At 37.7% G+C, this 20380-nt stretch overlaps 1 protein-coding gene across 3 annotated transcripts in view; it reads right to left on the bottom strand.

Moving 5' to 3' along the window:
- Positions 1–20380, bottom strand: part of LOC131030393 (GPI ethanolamine phosphate transferase 1) — a 246115-nt gene that overhangs the window by 141691 nt on the left and 84044 nt on the right. For all 3 annotated transcript variants that reach the window (XM_057961198.2, XM_057961200.2, XM_057961197.2), the window contains exons 5-8: positions 15934–16151; positions 15742–15816; positions 15405–15471; positions 14609–14937 (exon numbers count right to left, since the gene is read on the bottom strand). In XM_057961198.2, coding sequence (XP_057817181.2) covers positions 14609–14937; positions 15405–15471; positions 15742–15816; positions 15934–16151 — 689 coding nt within the window. The remainder of the gene's footprint in view (positions 1–14608; positions 14938–15404; positions 15472–15741; positions 15817–15933; positions 16152–20380) is intronic.

Below are 20380 nucleotides of genomic sequence, written 5' to 3'. Positions count from 1 at the left end.
TTAGTTTCCATTCCTCCTTTTTTATTTGTGCTTTTGTTTTTTTAGTGTTAATAATAATAATAATAATTATTAAAAACAAAAGCACAAATAAAAAAGGAGGAATGGAAACTAAAACAAGGAACCGAGAAAAAGCGCAAAAGCCTATTTTGTTTTAGTATTTGTTTATTTAATTATTATTATTATTATTAATAAGTTACTTATGTTCTTTTATCTTTCCTATTTTATCCCTTATTATTATTATTACTACTTTTCTTTTATCCTTCCTATTTTGTTTTGGTATTATTGTCATTATTACTTTCATTACTATTATTTTTTTTTCTTTTTTTCTTTTTTTTTTTTTTCTTTTTTTTTTTATTTTTACTATTATTATTATTATTATATTTTTATACTATTATTATTCTTATTATCATTTTTTCTTTTCTTTTATCTTCCTTTTTACTTTTTGAGTATTATTATTGTTATTATTATCTTTACTTTTTTTATTGTGTTTTTGTTTTTTGTAATTCTTATTATTATTATTATTATTATTATTATTCTTAAGTTACTTCTCTTCTTTTATCTTTCCTATTTTATCACATTATCATTATTATTATTATTATTATTATTATTATTATTATTATTATTATTAATTTCCTTTCTTTTTTCAATCCTTTTATTCTTTTCTAAGCTATTTCATTTACTTTTTGTTTCATTTTATATTCTCCCTTACTTCCAATTTATTTCACTTCTTCCTTTTTTCTCATATGTATTAGTTTATTTTATTATTGATGTATTATTTTTATTGTTGTTGTTGTATTGACACTTCTCTTCCCTCCAACCACTTTTTGACAAGTGTTACTTCCTCCCCCTCCCTATCCTATATATTTTTAGTTTCCCCTGGTCTGCAACAATTCATTTCTCTACTCCTTTTGCTCTCTATCATCCTGATGATGAATCACAGAGTGTGATTCGAAACATTGATGCAAAAAACACAGACACAATCGAATCCAGAAACAGCAGCAGATAATATATTACTTATTTTTGTTGGGTATTAGTTGTAGGTGTACCACCAAAGGTCATACACTTTATGAAGCTCCAGCAAGGAGGGCTGATTTATTTATTTGGAAGCCTAAAGTCTAATTATTAGTGGCGTATTAATTATTGAGATGTTAAGGGGTGAAATGGAGCATGTAGGAGTCAAATTCTTTGAGAAATCTTTGACGCATTACTACTCATTACAAGCAAAGAAAGGTTCGATGCAATAAAATAGAGGTCACAAAGCCTTAAACTTTCAATGCAGCTATAGCAGGAAATTTTAAGCTAGTGCAGCAAGAAAAAAGACAATGCAGCTGAAATACCATTCATATAATTAAAGGAAAGCAGCGATATAGCTATGTGAGGTTTTTTTTAAAGATTATGAAATCTGCTGTAGCCACTAGAGGACACAAAAGATCAGAAATATTGAAAGGAGCTGCCACTTCATTGCATCCATACAAGTCATTTGGGTGCCATACCTGTCGGTGTGGTTTTTATGCACATTCAACACAAAATAAAATACCCAAACATATCCTATTCTCTTGATCAAAATCTTCGATGTGCTAAACAGCTGAACTGTGTGATCACAAAAACGACTCCAAGGTTCCCAAATGCATACGGATAGTCTCAGTTGGTTCGTTGTAATTTGCTGGTAATCTCAAGGGGGACTTACATAATTGTTCGAGGTGTGAATCAATCAAAGGATTTTGCTAATTCCTAACACTTGTAACTTTCTTCTTTTTTTGGAATGATTTTTCAATAAGTTCTTTTGATCCTATTTCTTCTAAGACTTGGAAAAAAAAAAGGAAAAGGGATGAGGGTTTAAGAGGATAATTCTAATCCTAAGCTAATCCTATGAACTCTGGAGACAGAAATTGCAAAAGTGGAATTTAAACCAATTCTTGCTTCGCCAAATTCAACAACTACACAAGAATGGTGCTATCTTCTAAGGAATTCAAAAGATTTTCATATCACTCATATTCACCAACATATTGAACAATGAATATAGCAATATAAGTTAAGTTCTCATTTACTTGTTCAGGCTAACTTTGCAAAATAATTGAAAATCATCCAATTATAAAAAGTACGAACACATCAACTCCACATTAAGCAATTTTATCAAATCCTCCATTCAATCTATCAACTTGGAAATTAAATCTACTCTAATGAAAGCCAAGAAACCATGGTAACTTGCAAAAGTGGACAAAGATTCACCAACATATTTAACAATGAATTATGTCTATCACTTATAAAGTATCACTACAACAATTTCTCTAATATCCCTCCCCTTTCAAATGAGAAGAGGGTTATATAAACATCCTATTACAAACCAATGGCCTAGATTATTCCAAGATCAACGGCCAAGATTAAAACATTAAACACTAATTAAGACAAGCTACAATAGTTATTCAAAATGGACCAATGAGAAATAAACAACTATTAAATCAAGCTTTCTTCTAGAAATGGGTGTCCCTTATCCTTTTCTTTGGCGAAAAATTCAATGAACTTGGTCATTATGGGGTCAAGTTCTTCCATTGGGACACTTGGCAAAATGTCAATCTTCTATTCCATCAAGTCCATCTCACCTTCACGTGTGGTAAAAGTGGCTATCCAATCTATTTCTAGTTTTCGAAAACCATCCTCAATGGATAGAAATGAGGATGCCTTGCTAAAATGTTGCTTCTAGATTAGATTTGTAGAAGTGAAGAAGTTGTTCTGAACTTTGGCTTTTAGGTTCTCTACATCCATATCCTTGTCTCGAACTACTTCTTACTCAAGCACATCGGAGACTCTGACAAAGACCTTGTCTTGGACTACTTTGATTGTTTCTTCTTTTCTTCCTCTTTCCTTAGCCTTTCCTTGATGTCCTTGACTTCCTGTTCCTTTGTAGCAGGACCTAAGTCCACAGTCATCAACTTGCAATATTCAGGAGTGATGTCCTCTTTTTTTTTTGTCAACTTTTGGAATGGCCACCTGTACTAAATGAGATCCCGTACCATCTTTATGGCTTAAGGAATATTTCTTTGCCTTCTTTTCTTGAACTCTTTGAGGTCCACATGGCCAAGGTCGATATCTCCAACCTTCTTCCACTTTGTCAGAATCTTGGGCTCCAAATGCGGTCCTTTGTTATTGAACTTCATCTGCACCTTTCTGGAAATCCCTTCTTGAGTTGACATCTACCACCTGAAAAGCATGAAAATTTCTAAGTTAGAAAAAGAATAAGGGGGTTTGACGCTCGCTTGAAGGAATTTCGAAGGTTACTTCTGATTTCACTTATGAAATTCTAGAAATCAGACTTAGTGAAATTTTGGAAATTGTGAAATCAAGTCTGATTATAAAATTGTAACTAAAAATCAGACTTAGTGAAATTTTGGAAATTGTGAAATCAAGTCTGATTATGAAACTTTCTTGCTTCCAAATCTTCATAAAGCATAAAAAGCAACATGATCCTAGATAAAATTTGAAGATCAGAAATAAAAAGTCTTTCTACAAGTCCAGAAAATTAGAAATTCTGACTGAAAGTTGTCTTGAAGTCAAAAAGAAATTGGAGTTCTGAATGAAAATCTGCCTTCAATCCTTAGTAAACCTGAGAATTTCGATGAAATTCCTTAAATTGCTTTAAGGAATTGCCTTCAACTTCGTATCCAAATGCAAGAATTAGCCTGAATTCTCCTAAAAATTGTTTTGCACCTGCAATTTACTTTGAAATTTGCCTTGAAGCTTGAAAGAGATTATCTCCAAAGCTTCAACTTTCAACCTTGAGAAGCAACTTGTGAGTTGAATGAATGCCAATGCTCGTGTTTATAGAGAAGTCGAACTCTTGCTTTGCTTTATTTTTTTGTTTTTCTGTTTTATTGGAAACAAATCCGGTCTTGTTTTGAACAACAAATCGAACCTTTCCTTTCTCTTTCTGCTCTCATGACCTCAATGGCGATCTCTTGCTTCCTTCTAGAAGCTTCCCTTTATGGCAAACTTTATCCTAACTTTGAATTTTTTTTTCAATCCATCAACACTTAGCCAAATTTTTCTCATCCTCGCCTTAGGCAGACTTGCTTGAATTCTCTTGAATGCTAGGGCAGACTTCACACTAGATTGAGGATTTTCCATGTTTGCTAGGGCGGACTTTGTGTCAACTTGTGGATTTTCCTCATCCAGGAAAGCAGACTCTGCGTCAACTTGTGGATTTTCCTCATCTAGGAGGGTGGACTTTATGTGCAATGAAAGAATTTTCCACACCTAGGAGGGCAGACTTCATGTGCATTTGAGGAATTCTTCACCATTCCTAGGCAGACTTGGTGTCAACTTAAGGATTCTATGCCAAGGAAGGGTGGACTTCACTTGAATTCAAGGATTTTTCTTCCAGGAAGGCGGACTTTATGTGCATTCAAGGAATTTCTCACAATTCCTAGGTGGACTTTCCATGGAAACAAGAAATTTTGATCATGTTCAGAGCAGACTTTCCATGGAAACAAGAATTTCCTCATGTTGCAAGGCAGACTTCACTTGGAATCAGGAATTTCTAGCATGTCTAGGGCGGACTTTACCTAGAACTGAGGACTCTTGGTCGAAACTCCATACTTAGCCATTTTTTTGTGATTTTCCGTTAAAATTCCTGACAATGAACTTTCCTGGCCCGACACTTCTTTTGACTCAGAAACTACCCATGAACCCAGAAAAAGCAAAAAAAAACAGCTATTTTTAGAAAAAAGAAGAACAAAAAAGCAAGTTCTCGAATTGGCCCCAAAATGCCAAAATAAGAACTTTTCGTAAAAGCAAAACAGAAAACAATTTTCCTAAAAAATAGGAAGTTGTCAGAATTGATCTCAGAAAATTGCGTTTTTACTATTTTGACCTATATGAACACAACCGAAGCATCAGAGAGTTCTTTTGATCATTCCTTCTCCTTATTGATTTCTTGACTCCTCCAAATTTTAAAAAACTTGATTCATTTACGAAGGCGAGAGACCGGAACAAAACCCAAGACACCAAAACACTACTCTAAAAAATGAAAACTGGGGGTCCCCATTTGCAATGGAGCGATGTGTGAAAACATCACAACAATATCATTGTCAAGGCAGCTGTACCCATGGAAAGGGCCCTATGTCAAGTGAAGATGGTTTCAGCTGGTCATAAAAATTTAATTCAGAAATGTGTATTGATTTACTATTCTGGCAAGTGTTTGATGAAGAGCCTGAGAACTGAAAGTTGAAGAACTTGCAAGCCTATAAAATTATTTCGTAGGGGTTCTTACAAGTGGTCTCTTCAACTTGACACATGCAAAAAAAAATAATGGTATAGTTAAGACACATAGGGCCAGCATGAAATTCACCTAGTTAAAAACCTTTTCTTCATAATGGGAACACATTTACATTATAAATAGGAAAACTTTTACATAACCTCCATCCCTAAACAACACAAAATGTATGGATACTGGTATTTCTCATTTTATAAAGATGAAAAACTTTCTTACCATAGCTAAAATCTGCTTCCTCCAACTAAATACATTTGCTGCTAGTATAATCTGTGTATATATTACTGAGAAAAACACTAGAAAAGTATCCTTTACATACCTAAGAAGATCATAACTGAACATAAGGCTATTCATGTGAAAATATGTATATAAACTTATAAAGCAACTTCTATGGTGTTCTGGTTAAGAAAAAATACAAAAAGAATATAGAGCATCATTTGTTGTCCAGCTTTTGATCTGAAATATTGATCAATATAATGTAACATGCCATTCCATGACCAATCTACAACAGTGGCAAGTTCAAAATCCCATGGAGAAGGCAGATACCCCAGCAATAACTAACAGTTAAGATCTCCATTGGGTTTAGCTAGCACCACCATATGGCCTTTTCCATAACTGATTGTGCTCCAGGGAGAAGAGAGTGTTTGCCTCAACCTCCATGTTATTTCTATGGCCAAGGGATTTATCAAATAAGCAAATATTCTTTATAATGAAGCCTCCTTCCTTTTTCAGTTAACTTTTTTTGGACGCTCATTAAAGTTTATTCGACTTCTTTGAGGATGGGAAGATGTGTGGGTAAATATATAGTGGACGACTTGTAGGACCACCAGTAGTAACTGGAATCTTGCGTCCAAAGTAAGCCAATGGTTTGTTCATTGAGCTAGTTTAAGTTTTATTCTTCTGACCATAAGATGTCACAAAACTAGATATTTCATTGTGAGATTACCTTCCATGAACTCAGGGATCATAAAGATTTCTCTTCTGCATTGTGCTGGAATGTTAGCCAAGATGACATCTAATTTGTTTTTATAAATTGTTTTCCTTAAATACTCTGGTACGTGGCCAAAATATTGTCAAGCTGTTATATTTCTTGTACAATGAGAATTGAAAACAACAGCATATTATCAGCAAAGTGGAAGTCCAAATGTCTTATACCCCTTTCCATGGCCAAGCGCCCAAGTATCTTTCCTGTGGACTTTTCCTCGTCAATTTACTTGCTAAGAGTATCCCCCATATTTATAAATAGATATAAGTTTAGCAGATCCCCCTGGCAAAGCCCTCAGGTGAAATCAAAGGGTTCACTCATAGCCCTATTGATTATAATAGAATAGGTTGGTGTTTTTATAAAGTTTTTGATCCAAGCAACAACCTACTTACTGAATCCAAAAGTCGTCAACATCTGTGGCATGAGATCCCAAACGCACCTGTCAAAATCTTTAGACATGACAAACTTGAGCAGGGCATGTCAGCCCTTTTTAAGTCAGATATCAATTGATTTGAGTACAATTGCAACAACAAAAAGAACATAAAGAGATTATTGCAATCATAAGATAACATACATTTTACACTCATGCAAAACAACAGGAGGCCAGAGTTTGAGTAGCTGGACTGGGAGAAGCTTGTTCTTACCTAGTTGAGATTGTCAAAAAGTGTGTCCAATTAGAATTTCATTAGAGTCAAGGCCATGAAGAAGTTTTTGGTGGAGGCTAAAAAAGTTTGATTTATCTCTTCAAGAATGGCATCATAAACACTTGTAAGCGCATCTGACAAAAGCGGCATGTATGTTTCTTGTTGGCATGAAGTGCAAAGGTCTTGTCATATGCTAGCATCGTATGCTATTATCATTGGAGATCCCAATACAAAACATGTGAGGAGTGTCGTACGCCACTGTATGAGGGGAAGATGAAAAAGACAGGTAGAATGATCTTGAAGAGGCCAATAACAGATGTTAGGGGATGGAGAGGATTATTGAAGAAAATGAGAGAGCTAAGTTGTTATGTCCCCACTTTGAAATATAATTTAATAGTAAATAATAATAATAAAATTAAAATACAAAAGAATAGAAAATTAAATTAAATTAAAATATAATTAATACACTTATTAAGTACTGATTAATCATCCATTTATTTCTATCAGCAATATAATATGAATTGAATCAGTTAAGCAATATAATATGAACTGAATTAATTAAGCAATATAATATTAATTAAATTAATAACTAAGCAATATAATATTAATTAATTAATTAAGCAAGTGTTAATTAATAAAAGAATACTAATCGAAGTACCTAAGAGTCAGGATCTTATTAAGAAAACAATGATTAGAGGAGGACGTGACTTTCAATAAAGTCACGTTTCTCCCCAAAGGCAGCGAACCCCCTGGCCACTTTAAATATGGGGCCCAATGCTTCTCACGTGGCAGGAAAAATAAAGAAGAAATAGAGAACATAAAAGAATCGCTGGAAAATATCTTCAGCCATCTGACAAATCAGCAAACCATTTTAGAAGTCTGGCTTTCTTCCCCACGGACAGGTAAGATAGTTATGTCCCTATCTGACTTATTAACACAGTAGATCTCTTTCAGGCATTATTATTTTACACTAGGAAAAGCTTCGATAATGATAAGAGTTCTGGAAATATATATTGTGAGAATCTAACAGAATCAGTACTGTACTGAGAAATATGTATAGTTTATTATTTCTGATTTAATGCTGTCTGTAAATAAATACTGTTTAATTGAATCAGAATTAATACTGTTCAATCAACAGTTATGCATTCAGTATAAGTTTGTTATTAGGAACTTTTATTTAACTCCATCATGTGTGAGAGGATGGGGAGAGTATCCAGTGGTGACGAGGTGCTGCCATGAGGTCATAAGGACACATGGAGTCAAGGAACCAGTTACCCTCTCCATACCAGGCTCACCAAGATGGAAAGTGTGTTAAGGTATAAAGCATGGAAGGGCAACAAACAGGGCCACCAAGTCTAGCAAGGGGGTTAAAAGCAACCATCCCTTGGTCTTGGTAGACAATGGACCCAAGCTGTCCCTTCAGGCCTCTTATACTATCTCTTTGTCCAGGTTATACTAATCAGAAATAAATATGCTTGTAGGTGTGTATGCTTCATTGTGGTTGCAAGTTCACTCAAATCAAGTCATCAACTCTCCAAAATAAGGCTTACTTCTAGTAGGGGACATTACATAAGTAGACAAGATCAGAAGGTGAAAAATGTTACTAATTTTAAAAGATTCAGTGGGCAAGAAAGGGTAAATGAGGTCATGTTGGGGAATGGTTTTGACCTTTGCTACTGGGAGAGTATTTGTTTAGAGTCCCCCAGTGGACTTGTGTGGGCACTCTTAGGAGGCACAGGTTGTAAAGTAGGTAGGTGGGATTTGAGAGAAGAAGTTTGAGGATGTCATGAACATAGAGACATTGTGTTGGTGAAGTATGTAAGTTAAAATTTAATATACATCTTAAAAATGATATGAAAGGGAAGGTGTACATTATAGTAAAGGTAGGTAACAAAGTAGAAGGAATTTGTGGTGTGAATGATGCATTCACATTGTCATGGTGGTTCATGTTGTTTGGTTTGCATTGTTGACCAATTGTTTTACAACATCAGAGTCTCCTTCAATTTCTAGCCTATACATGCATAAGACTGGAGCAAGCCATACCCCATGTAGCAGGAAACAGCCTTTGCATAATAAGTACCTTTTGTCCAATGTTTGGATGAAATATGACATTTGCAATTACTATATTGTTGCAAATTACTACTCCAATACTGGCAGTGCCTATAGTTTTGATAGGAGCGCTATTAAATAGAAGTGTCTGAAAGTCCAAAAGAGGAGGGACCCATTCACTTTTTCCATGTGGATGATGAAAATTACTGTGGAATAGAAAACTCCATCTTCTCAAACGATATGAAAGATATTTAAACATATATATTTATTTGTGCAATTATACAAGAAAGAATGCTATACGTTATTCTACATATTTAACAAATAATGTTAACTGATTTATTGTTATCTATAAAAAAGGATACAATACTCAGTTGGACCTTACCTGGATTGACCCAACCCTCTATTGAGAAATATTTCTCAGTTAGGAGCAACCCAGGATGTCGTCCTCCTAAGGTCTCTATTTGGGATCTCTATTAATGAGTGAAATCATTAATATCTCAAAGCTTGGCAGAGATCCCACCCCTGCTCAAGCTTCTCTATTTCTAACATATGCATATGGTTAACCTCTACAATATATATATATATATTGTCTCTAAGAGATTCCCTATGAATCTCTCTCTGGATTCCTCTTGGAATCTTGGCATTCAATTTTGCCCTCTGGTCTCTATGGCTCCTTTAAACGGAGCAATCATCATAGACATTATCAGGGACTTAAATTTAATTCTGCTCTGAAATGCCTCAATGATCCCTAGCTCTATAAATTGCCTCTGAAGCAATCTCTATTTCCTCTGTTTTAATTATGAGTGTATCTCTACAATTTTATTGTTGGCAGCATTATTGTACACGGGAATAACATTAGTTAATTATGTGTAATTGTTTTGGTTAGTTGGCAACCGAGGGGTGGAAGTTGCGGTGCGACGGTTGACGCTCGCACCCCCTCGGTACCCTTTTATACTTCGGAATGTAACTTGTAAAATACACTTATTATGAATAGAACATCTGATATACTTTGTCTGATATTTACGGCATTAGTCTGCATTATGTTCTTTATGTCTTAAGTTATTCACCCGAGAGGGCAAACACCGCCGGCGAACCATAAAACACCTCCCCACCTTGACATTAAAAACCCTTCGCGCAACATCAAAACGTAAAAAAAAAAAAAAAAAAAAAAAGGGAGAAGACGCTGCACGGCCCGACCACCACAAGACACGAAAGGGAAGAACAGTCCGCACACGCCGCACAGCCCGACCACCGCACAACGCACAGCAAGGAAGAAAAAAAAAGCATGCCACACAGCCCGACCACCGCACAATGCACAGCAAGGAAGAGAAAAAAAAAAAAAAAGCAAGCCGCACAGCCCGACCACCGCGTAACGCGCAGCAAGGAAAAAAAAGCAGCAAGGAAAAAAAGCACACGGCACAGCAAGGGAAGAGAAACACGCCATAAAAGGACACCACACAGGCCACGCACAGGGAAGAAAAAGAAGAAGCAGCCGCACAGTGGCAGCCAAAAAAAAAAAGAGGGCCGTTACGAAGGTGTACGATTTTTTTAAACAGGCAATCAGTTACACGAAGATTGATGGATTCAGCAGGGAAAAGGAGTTGGAAGAAACAGCTGCACGCTTCTTCCACTAGCAGCCAGAGGGATAGGGATAGCAATATCAGGATTTTAGCTTCAGGAGTACGTGTTGCAGGCGGCACCATGGATGTCAGCGCCCGACAAAAACAAAAACAGAAGGCACCACAGGCTGCCATAAGTGCAAAAAACACAGTGACGCCACAGAATGTTACTTTTGAAGGCCTGAATGGATTGGAATGCCGAAAATGGTGGCAGGACACCCCCGATAATGACCTGGTAAAGCAAAACCTCCGTAAGGCACAAGTAGAGTGGGCTGTTCGGATGCCCGTGTTCCCTATCCAGGAGTACGAGGGTGCCCTACGCTTCATGGTGGACACCTTCGATAGGCATACATGCACCAGCACGTTTGAATACCTCCGGAGGGATGTCACTATATCCTTCAAAGCAGGGGATTTCACGAGGGTATTCGGCATTCCGGGCAGCCAGGGCAAGAAAATTGACTTGAAGGCCAAAAAGATGACACGGGTGGAGAAGGAGCGGTGGATTAAATTAGTCTCCCGGAACTTGACGACAGCAGAGTTGGACAGCGTGGCTAGAGCCACGAAGGGTAACGGAATCCGTAAGACTTTTGTTGCGGAGGGCCACTGGAGATGCATTATGGATGTCATCAAGAGCAAATTGACATGGTCGGGTAGGGCGTCGTACATTGCCCTCCCTCAGATTATGCTGATGAATGGGCTGATGAATGGCATCGTATATGACTGGGCCGCGTTACTGGCAGAGCGTATGTATGAGTTTTTGACGCTCCAGCATCGCACATTCTATATGCCTCATTACGCTATAGGGTTATTCCTGGAGGCCACGCGGGAAGCAGTGCCGGAGGACGAGTTGGAGGTACGACCGCAGGGACCGTTGACAGCAGGAGAGCCTCCAATACATTATTGGAGGCACTTGGACATTGGGCACTCTTCCGCGAAGCAAAAACGGGCGGTAGATAGGGCCTCGGCCTCAGGGGAGCCTGACAGCGGGAGGGATTCCAGCAACGCGGAGGATTCAGAGGCGGAAGATGAGGAGGACGATAGCAACCAGGCGACGGAGGAGCCTATACGAGTCCTGTTTGCCCCACCCCTGTTACCGATGGGCATGCCTGTGCCATCATCTGGAGTAGGCGGCACCTGTATTCCGGCCTTCGGGCAGAGCCATACGCCTGTTACACTTGGTCCCCTCCAGCACGGGCAACAAGGAGCATCACCGGGCCCAACCACGGCGGCACTTACCAAGGACATGGCAGAGTCAGGGACGGAGGAGTCACCGCATCGGGCAGTGGTTGCTGAGGAGCAGGGACTGACGGAGGTGGTGGATACCGAGCCTCACGTACGGTTGGACGTCGTGGGTAGTGACGCAGTGGTGACTGTTTCTGCTTCCTTGTTGGAGGAGCCGACGACAGCGAACCACCCTCCGGTCACGGAGATGCGTGCTGACCTCGAGGCTATGCAGAGCTGGCTCACACAGCGGTTTCAGATGACACTGGCATAGCCAGAGGGAGCTGTTGTATTCTCACCGTGTCGAGAGACTAGAGCGGAGGTAGTCGACTTGGATGACTCGTCAGGGGAGGCACATGGACTCACAGTTGGGAACGAGGCGGGGGAGGTCGCCTCTGTTGGGCAGGCACCAGGAGATGGTGCACCTTCGGTGGCGGAGGCGGTACCTTCACAGCAGGATACAATAGTGACCGTTCCACCAGGGACTTCACAGCCTTCAGCACAGACGGGGGAGGATGTTGAGACCTATCTAGCTGACATGGCTGATACGGTGACGAGGGGTAGGCGGGTGGTGGCCGCTGCCCAGACGCAAGCATTGCAGCAGGTGGTGGTGGAGCTAGAGCAGGTCTTACAGTTTATGCGGGTGGGCTGCCCGACAACCTTTGCTACCTGCTTTGAGCCTCAGGGGTGGCCGACTGCGGAGACAGAGGAGATGCTCCAGGCTTGGAGGCTGCGTCAGCCCGTTGTGGAGAGTCGGGTGACGGCAGTTGTCCGCGAGATCGAGCAAGTCTACCGAGATGCCTATTATACATTCAGGCGTACACAGCAGGAGTCTGCAATCAGGGAGGTTGCCCGAGTAGCGTTGGAGAAGGAGGTGGCCAGCCAGCAGGCCTCATGGGCAGCCGAGAGGGCGCAGTTGTTGGCACAGCTAGAGATGGCCCGCACAGAGACGGCTGAGACCCAGGCAGTGAAGGCCGAGGTAGAGACTCGTCTGGCAGCCAAGCAGACTCGATTGGTCTGCGCGACGGAGGCAGTGGATACAAAAGAGGAGTTGCTGGAAGCCGCACACATGGTGAAGACAGCTTTAGAGAAGGTACTGGTGGCGGAACGAGATGTGGCTACACGCACTCAGCAGGTGTATGAGCTCCGCGCCCGCTTGGCGGCCCAGACACCGACATCTCACACTTCTGCTTCAGGGACGCTTTCTCAGCCCCCTCCCTAGTCTTTCAGATATGTATATTGTATAGGTTGCATTATCTCCATTTTTGTAAGTCGCCTGGAGATGACTTTTCTTTTTGGGGGGGATGATGTTGGCAGCATTATTGTACACAGGAATAACATTAGTTAATTATGTGTAATTGTTTTGGTTAGTTGGCAACCGAGGGGTGGAAGTTGCGGTGCGACGGTTGGCGCTCGCACCCCTCGGTACCCTTTTATACTTCGGAATGTAACTTGTAAAATACACTTATTATGAATAGAACATCTGATATACTTTGTCTGATATTTACGGCATTAGTCTGCATTATGTTCTTTATGTCTTAAGTTATTCACCCGAGAGGGCAAACACTTATGATAATTGTTATTTAACATCACTAATATATCACTACTATATTATAATCCTGAGTGTATCTCTGTCTCTAGAAGTGTCGTTACAATTCTGAGTGCATCTCTACTATGCTAATTCTGAATGTATCTATGCAACATTGATTCTAAATGCATCTCTGATATATTAATTTAGAATGTATCTCTGTTATTTACCTGCTATTCTGCTTTAATTTATCTTGCGGTATGATTCAAATTCCACAGCATTATTCATGAAGTATTTCCTACGGTTTAGGGCAAACCACTTACCGTTCACTTGCCGGTGGTGTATCCTGGATATGCTGGGTACGCTCTACTCCTTCCACGGTTTTTGCTTCCAACGTGGCTATCACTGTTAGCACTATCCCCATGCATACCACCAAGAACACAAATGTTACTGCTTGTAACTTGATAACAATTCTGATCTGATCTGATCAATGGTGATGTCACTAGATGCTTTTGATTCCTTCCCTTTATATCTCTCAATTTGAGGGAGAAGTCACACCTCTTCATCATGTATGCCCTTTGGCAAGAGACACACCCTTTCACCATTAGCACCCTTTGAAAGAGTACAACTCTTCATTATTTCTACCCTTTGAAAGGGACACAACCTTCCATAATCAGATGTGCACTTATTATTTAAATCAGATCTGCACTTCTCATTTCCAAATTATCCCCCCTCTCAAATGAGGTTCTCTTCTCCCTTTTATATCTCATTGTTGAGGGAGTCGCAACTTTTTCTTTCATGTCTTTTGACTTTTCATTAACTTTATTAAATTTTAATTAATCATATTTAATTATATTATTTTAGATTTTAATTTAGTTTTTAATGTTTTAATTTTATTATTATCATTTATTATTAAATTCTATTTCAAAGTGGGGACATTACATTCCTTAACCTGAGGGACAAGTCTTTCAAAAGCACTCATTTCAGGCCAAATTTGTTTTCCATAGAAACAGTGGATTAAGAGATAATTGTTTCATTATTCTTGTGGCAGTTTCAGAACTAGTTCAGACTAATCTACCCATTTTTCAGCATATTGTCTGCAGTAAGAAATTTTCTGTAAAGTAACCATAGGAAAGCATCAATTTTGGACCAATTTTTTTTTCCCAAGAGTTTTAGGTCACATAGTTTGGAACAAAAGAAAATGTGGCACTATACTACAAGGAATTCTTTAAATTGCGTCATCATCTCATTTATGTACAATTATAATCGCTACTACTTGCAACAAAGATATCTTACTCTTTTATTTCTGACTTCGTTAGCTCCAGCCTTTAGTCTTGTCTCATATGGAGTTGCAAGAAAACATGTATAACACTTCAAGACATGAAGAATAATATAAACCATCCAGCCCAGGTAACCCATTGTAATTGTTGTCATCAAAGAAAACCAATCATATGTCTGAAAATAATGAAGACCTGCAAGACAGAGTGTGATAAGGTCTTGTGCAGAGTGTAACGCAGCTTCATACTGCCTTGAAGATATAAGCTTCTCAATTTCTTTTACAAAGATATGATGCTTAGACAAAGGTCCAAATGGTCTGAAATGTAACGATCTTGATTGTTTTAGTTCTGCCTCAGTCTGTCAAGAAAACAGTAGTTGATATAATACAAAACCCAATAACAGATGACTATTGATCCCAATAAAAAAGAAAAATAACCAAAATGGCATTCCATATAGCCAAGAAAAAATCCATGAGAGAGTAATTCGTCTAGAAGATAGGTAATAAGATTACATGGAAAGAAGGGATAATGCAGATAAATCATAATAGCAAGGCTACAACTTAAGGTATCTGACTGATAGCTTTTGAAGAAAAATACTTTTGTAAATAGAATGCGCAGTTAGTTCAAGCCAGTAATAATGTTTGAGTAGAGACTAGCTTTCATATCAAACTTAACATAGTCAATATCCTCCACAAGCCATGCAAAATAAATTAAAAACCTTCTACAATCTTTTGAATTCTGATAATCAAATTGATACTAAGTTTGTTATTTATCCAAATAGATTATTGTATCTCTTTCATATTTGTTTTGGATACGAGACTTGCGAAGGAACTGATTCAGAATTTGTTTCACATTTGCAAAAGCAGCTTCTGCTTGTTCTTCCTGAAAAACATGCACAAGCAAAAGATAATATATGGTTTAGAGCTTTATAAGTACCCACTTAACAGATTTTAATATCCATGGTATCAAATATTAATAACTCCAAGAGTTCAACTTCAAACCCTCAACATCAAATCCTGTTAATTTATCACCCGAACAACTCAAACCATAGATTAGGTTTTACCAGAATATAAATTCATTTATCTATCCTTTACAACTGAATTTTTTCTAGATCTATTTCCAATCAGCTTACCAGCAAAGTAAGATCACTACCTTATCTAAATTTAAATATTCCATAGGTAGACTTCCAACAGAGTTCAGTGGAGAAGCTAAGCCTAGAAGAGTTGTCTGACCAATGCATATAAGCAAATAAAAGAACACGTCAGATATAGTAACTAGGAAGTTATTTTCTTGAATCTAAATTCAAATTAAAACATACAAAAGGCCACAAAAAATTATTTCTACCATAAGAGGAGCAATATCAGCCTGGTTAACATCCACTCGTTCTATGCTTTCAAGGTCCCATGCAGGGGGTGTAGGCATATCATGTGTATGTTCATCAACAAATCTGAAGCCTATATCTGTACTGCTCTCAGAAGTCGCAAGCTTTGGTTTCTGTATACCAGCTCCCCATGCTACAAGGGGTGTATCTGTATTTGTAGGATGACCATCTCCATGACTTCCTGTTATAAAACCAAATGCTTAATAGTTAGGAAATTCTTAAAAGTAGAACTAGATAATCAGATGATCATCATTTTACACTAAAAGTCTATAACATAACAGAAGCTTCGCCAACTAAAATCACATCCATTTTCAAAAAAATTAGGGAGAACAGTGTTGAACTCCATAAACAACTTCCAATTTTTCTTTTCATGTACAATGATGTCACCTACATAAATAGTATCTTCTCTCTAAGTTATGTAAATTGGAAGAAATATTCTACATGGGAATTGCAAGGGATTGTCACTTAGCTAGTTGCCTAGCAGAAATAAGAACCAGCTTAACATCACTTTACAAGGCACTTCTGAAGCAACGTGAATGTGTTCAATTGTACCTTGGTACATGAACTACATAATTTCAACTTGAGAAAAAAAAACAGCTAAATTCTCAATTTACCATATTAGCTTAAAATATAAGATGTCTTATCTTATTAAATATTCCTGCTTGAACATTCTTTCCAAAATCCAGCAGTTTGACATACAAGAATCTGAAAGTGAGTAAACAAAAAGCCACAAAGGAAAGTTCTACATTGGGTTTGCAAACACAAATCTGTTAAAACTCAGAAAATATAAAATAGGAAAAAGAACTGCCACAATTTGATTTAAAAGCTAAGCTTGTTTTAAAATTTTTGTAATGAGTTAAATACTTTCACAACTTTTCAATTTTATCTCATATTTGGATAGACAAGCTATACAGCAGTGGCACAAGCACCCCATGTGACCATCTTTTAAGGAGATACAGAGAGAAAAGGCACCAGGCTACAAAGAAACACAATATGGAATAAGTAGAAAGGGCTAAACATATTGACACAAATAAAACTAAATTCCAACCAATCATGAAAAGTAAAGTTGCACGGACACGGATACAGATACGGTATTGGACATTTTTCAAGACCTCTCATATGGATACAGCAGGACACGGCATTCATAAAAAATAAATACACATATTTAACACAATAGTCATTAAAACAGATTTCCATTACTATGAAAGCAATATAGACACATGATTGCTACATATTCCAAAATACTATATTTAAATATAGTTTTATTATTAGAACAAAATTCAAATACATTAATAGTTTGGTAGAATCACATGCTATAAAAAATATCATCACTGTTCTCCTAAAATTGGAGTTCTAGATCATCAAGATTCTCTAAAAAATTAGAACAGTTGGATTGAGTGAGACCACCAACTAGACTCTCAAAACCAAATGATGATCCACCAAAAGATCCTCCTACTATGTCAAAATTCTCAACAATGGGATTGAGATGTGTCAATGCATTTATAAATTCATCAATGTCATTGATCTCAAAATGTACATCCCAAAGTCTACTAGGTCCTTTCATGTAGTCTATAGAGGAATGTGACAAGAGACGAAGATTGGAATACACATATACAAGGTCTTCTACTTTGCTAGCTGCAAATCTATTTCGTTTCACAAAATGGATGAAGCCATATGTACTCCAATTCCTCCCAAATGCAAAAGACCTTGAAACCTATAAAAAAAGATGATATTATAACTTATAAGTTACAAATCCACAAACAATCAAATAAAAATAAAAATAAGAAATAATTTCAATTAGAATATAATTTATATAAAGTTAAACCTATCATAAAAGTTTGATAGCCAACTTTAGAAAATGTTTAGTCGTGGCACCATGGAAGTTCCACCACTTTATAGGGTCCATTTCTTTTTTATCTACCATTCCATCAACATCTGCATAAGTTACATCAGAGGATGCAAAAGTTTCAAACTTATCTTGAATCTCCTTTGTAACTCTAGGATCAATAAACTTTCTTTTGAAAAAAAATTATATCTGTCAACAACCTCAATGTCCATATTTGGTGTTGTCCTATTTGGTAATGCTAACATATCAGCATGGTAAAAATTGGGGTTCAAAGCATATGCTATAATTTGCAACGGAGTTATCATTTTTTACCATCTCTTCTTGATTACCCCATATATTTGCCTATAAAAAAAAATCAAAGGTGTCTTGCTCTTTTGCTATAATAATATCTCTAACTTGCTCCACCATTGTATCTATACAATCATAGATGTCTGAAAGATGTCGAGTTGGAGATGAGCCAATTTTGATTTGTTTTGTTTCAAATACAATCTTTGACCAGCATATTGTAACTTGGAGTTTTGAGGGAGTTTTGAGTGTAATGCGTTTTGGGGGGTTTTTAGATGATAGAATGTATGATGCAATGTAAAAATGCAAGCAATGACAAATGACAACTACTGAAACTAAATTTCAGAATGTCTGATTTATTAACAGTTATTCACTTTATTGAAGGAAAATACTGCTACAGGAGCTTCCAAAGTGCACCAACAGCTCCAATGAGTTTTATTCTTCTTAAACATAACTATCAAAAACAATTGAATGGATGGCTGGCAATTCTGAAGCTTATCCTGAAATCTTGCCAAAAGAGATCACCAAATTAACCCTATTTTCCCCTCTAATTTGTTGATATCATTCAAATGTGCCCTGAATTCACAGAAGAGATCATTTATCTGCCCTAGTGACCTCCCAACAATATTTTTCCAACCAATAGCTGCTGCTAAATTCCCTTTATTAATTTATTTGCATCCCACAAGCTAATTGGGATGGTATGGCTGACCTAGGAGAGGTATGGCTGGCATGAATAAACAATAACTTGCTGAAAGTGTCAACCAAAGTGCTCAGATCTGATTATCAGACTGTAACCCTACTGTAGCTGCTAACAAATACTAGTTTTTGGCTCTTATTGGCAAAATATGAACATTCCAGGCAAAATCGGTAGCTTAAATATGAGGGGGTATTCGTCCTCTCACCCAAATCTGAAGGTTTCCATCTCCAAATTCAATTTAAACACCTACAATGGACGTTGCAGGCCTGCAAATACCAAATGGTTCTCAAAAATAATAATTTTCCAATCATAGATGTGCAAAATGAGCTCCCAAACACCTTTTATTTTCAACCCAAACCCTAATTTTGAATTAGGGTTTCATTTGCCCTTTTTAATTAATAAAATAAATTTATTTTATTTGCAAGACAATCCTTTTAGAAGTTCGATTGGCTAGAGTTGTCAATTATTCATTGAATGGGGTCAAAATCACTTAAACCAACTCCTCCAAGTTGCCACGCCTAGGAAAGGTGTTATGCCTTTTATTTAATAATATAATAAGATAAGCAGTGTTCCACAGGCATTGGGGACGGGGAGACGGGGGGATGAGGGGACGCGTTTCCGGGACAGGGGGACCAAGGGCCTAAATTTGGGGGGGGGCGGCGGGGGGGTGGCGGGGTAGTGGTGCTCATATACTTATACATATACATATAGTACTTGAAAAACTAGTTTTGAAAGATGTATAATAGTATAACAGTATAAGAATTAGATTTCAAATGTAACTATAGGAAATACCAAGATTACTTAGATTAGTAATACTAATTGCTAAATGCTAAATAAAATTTGACAAATGAAATTGTCAAATTGGAGATTTCTCATTTCTATCATATGAATATCGAAAAAGGAAAACGAAAATACAAATATCTGATGCCATTGCAAAGTCTATAATAATAAAGATGATTACATGATTCATCATTACAATGAGTAGCCAAATACAAAAACGTGTAGCAATAGCATTACAAAAGAGACTAGAGTCAAAGACAAAATGACAAAACTCAAAATGTAGCTAATGGAGGCCTTTAATCATCTGCGAACTCCTCCTCACTGGAACTGTTGGACTCCTGAAGATCAAGGTCCCTCAAGCTCACACCAACTAGCCCTGCATCTGAAGTGGTAGGATCATCCTCATCAATCTGTGAAGGCTCCTTTGGCTCTACATCCCATCGTGCCGCTGGACTCTCCTTGTACACGAGTGTCTTGCGGTCCATGAGACGCAAAGCACTGTGTACAGCCACAAGCTTCTCTACTCTCTTAGAGGTAAGTTTGTTCCTCTTAAGAGAGTGAATGAAGCTATATGTAGACCAATTCCTCTCAGCAGCTGAAGAACTGGAAACCTGGGAAAGCAGATGGATGGCTAGAGTGGTGGTCAAAGATTTCGGGCCATGACAATTCCACCACAAAAGTGGGTCCTCCTGTGCCATAGTGTCTATATCCATCTTTGTCGCATCTGAATAACCTCTAAGAGTGGCAAATCTTCCCCACTCAGTGCGCATTGTGCCGGCATCTCTAGAATCAAACATCTTCT

This window comes from Cryptomeria japonica, chromosome 7 (genome assembly GCF_030272615.1).
Source record: "Cryptomeria japonica chromosome 7, Sugi_1.0, whole genome shotgun sequence".
NCBI lineage: Eukaryota > Viridiplantae > Streptophyta > Pinopsida > Cupressales > Cupressaceae > Cryptomeria > Cryptomeria japonica.
The sequence above is the reverse complement of the archived record's forward strand: the minus strand, read 5'-3'. Positions and strand labels throughout refer to the sequence as shown.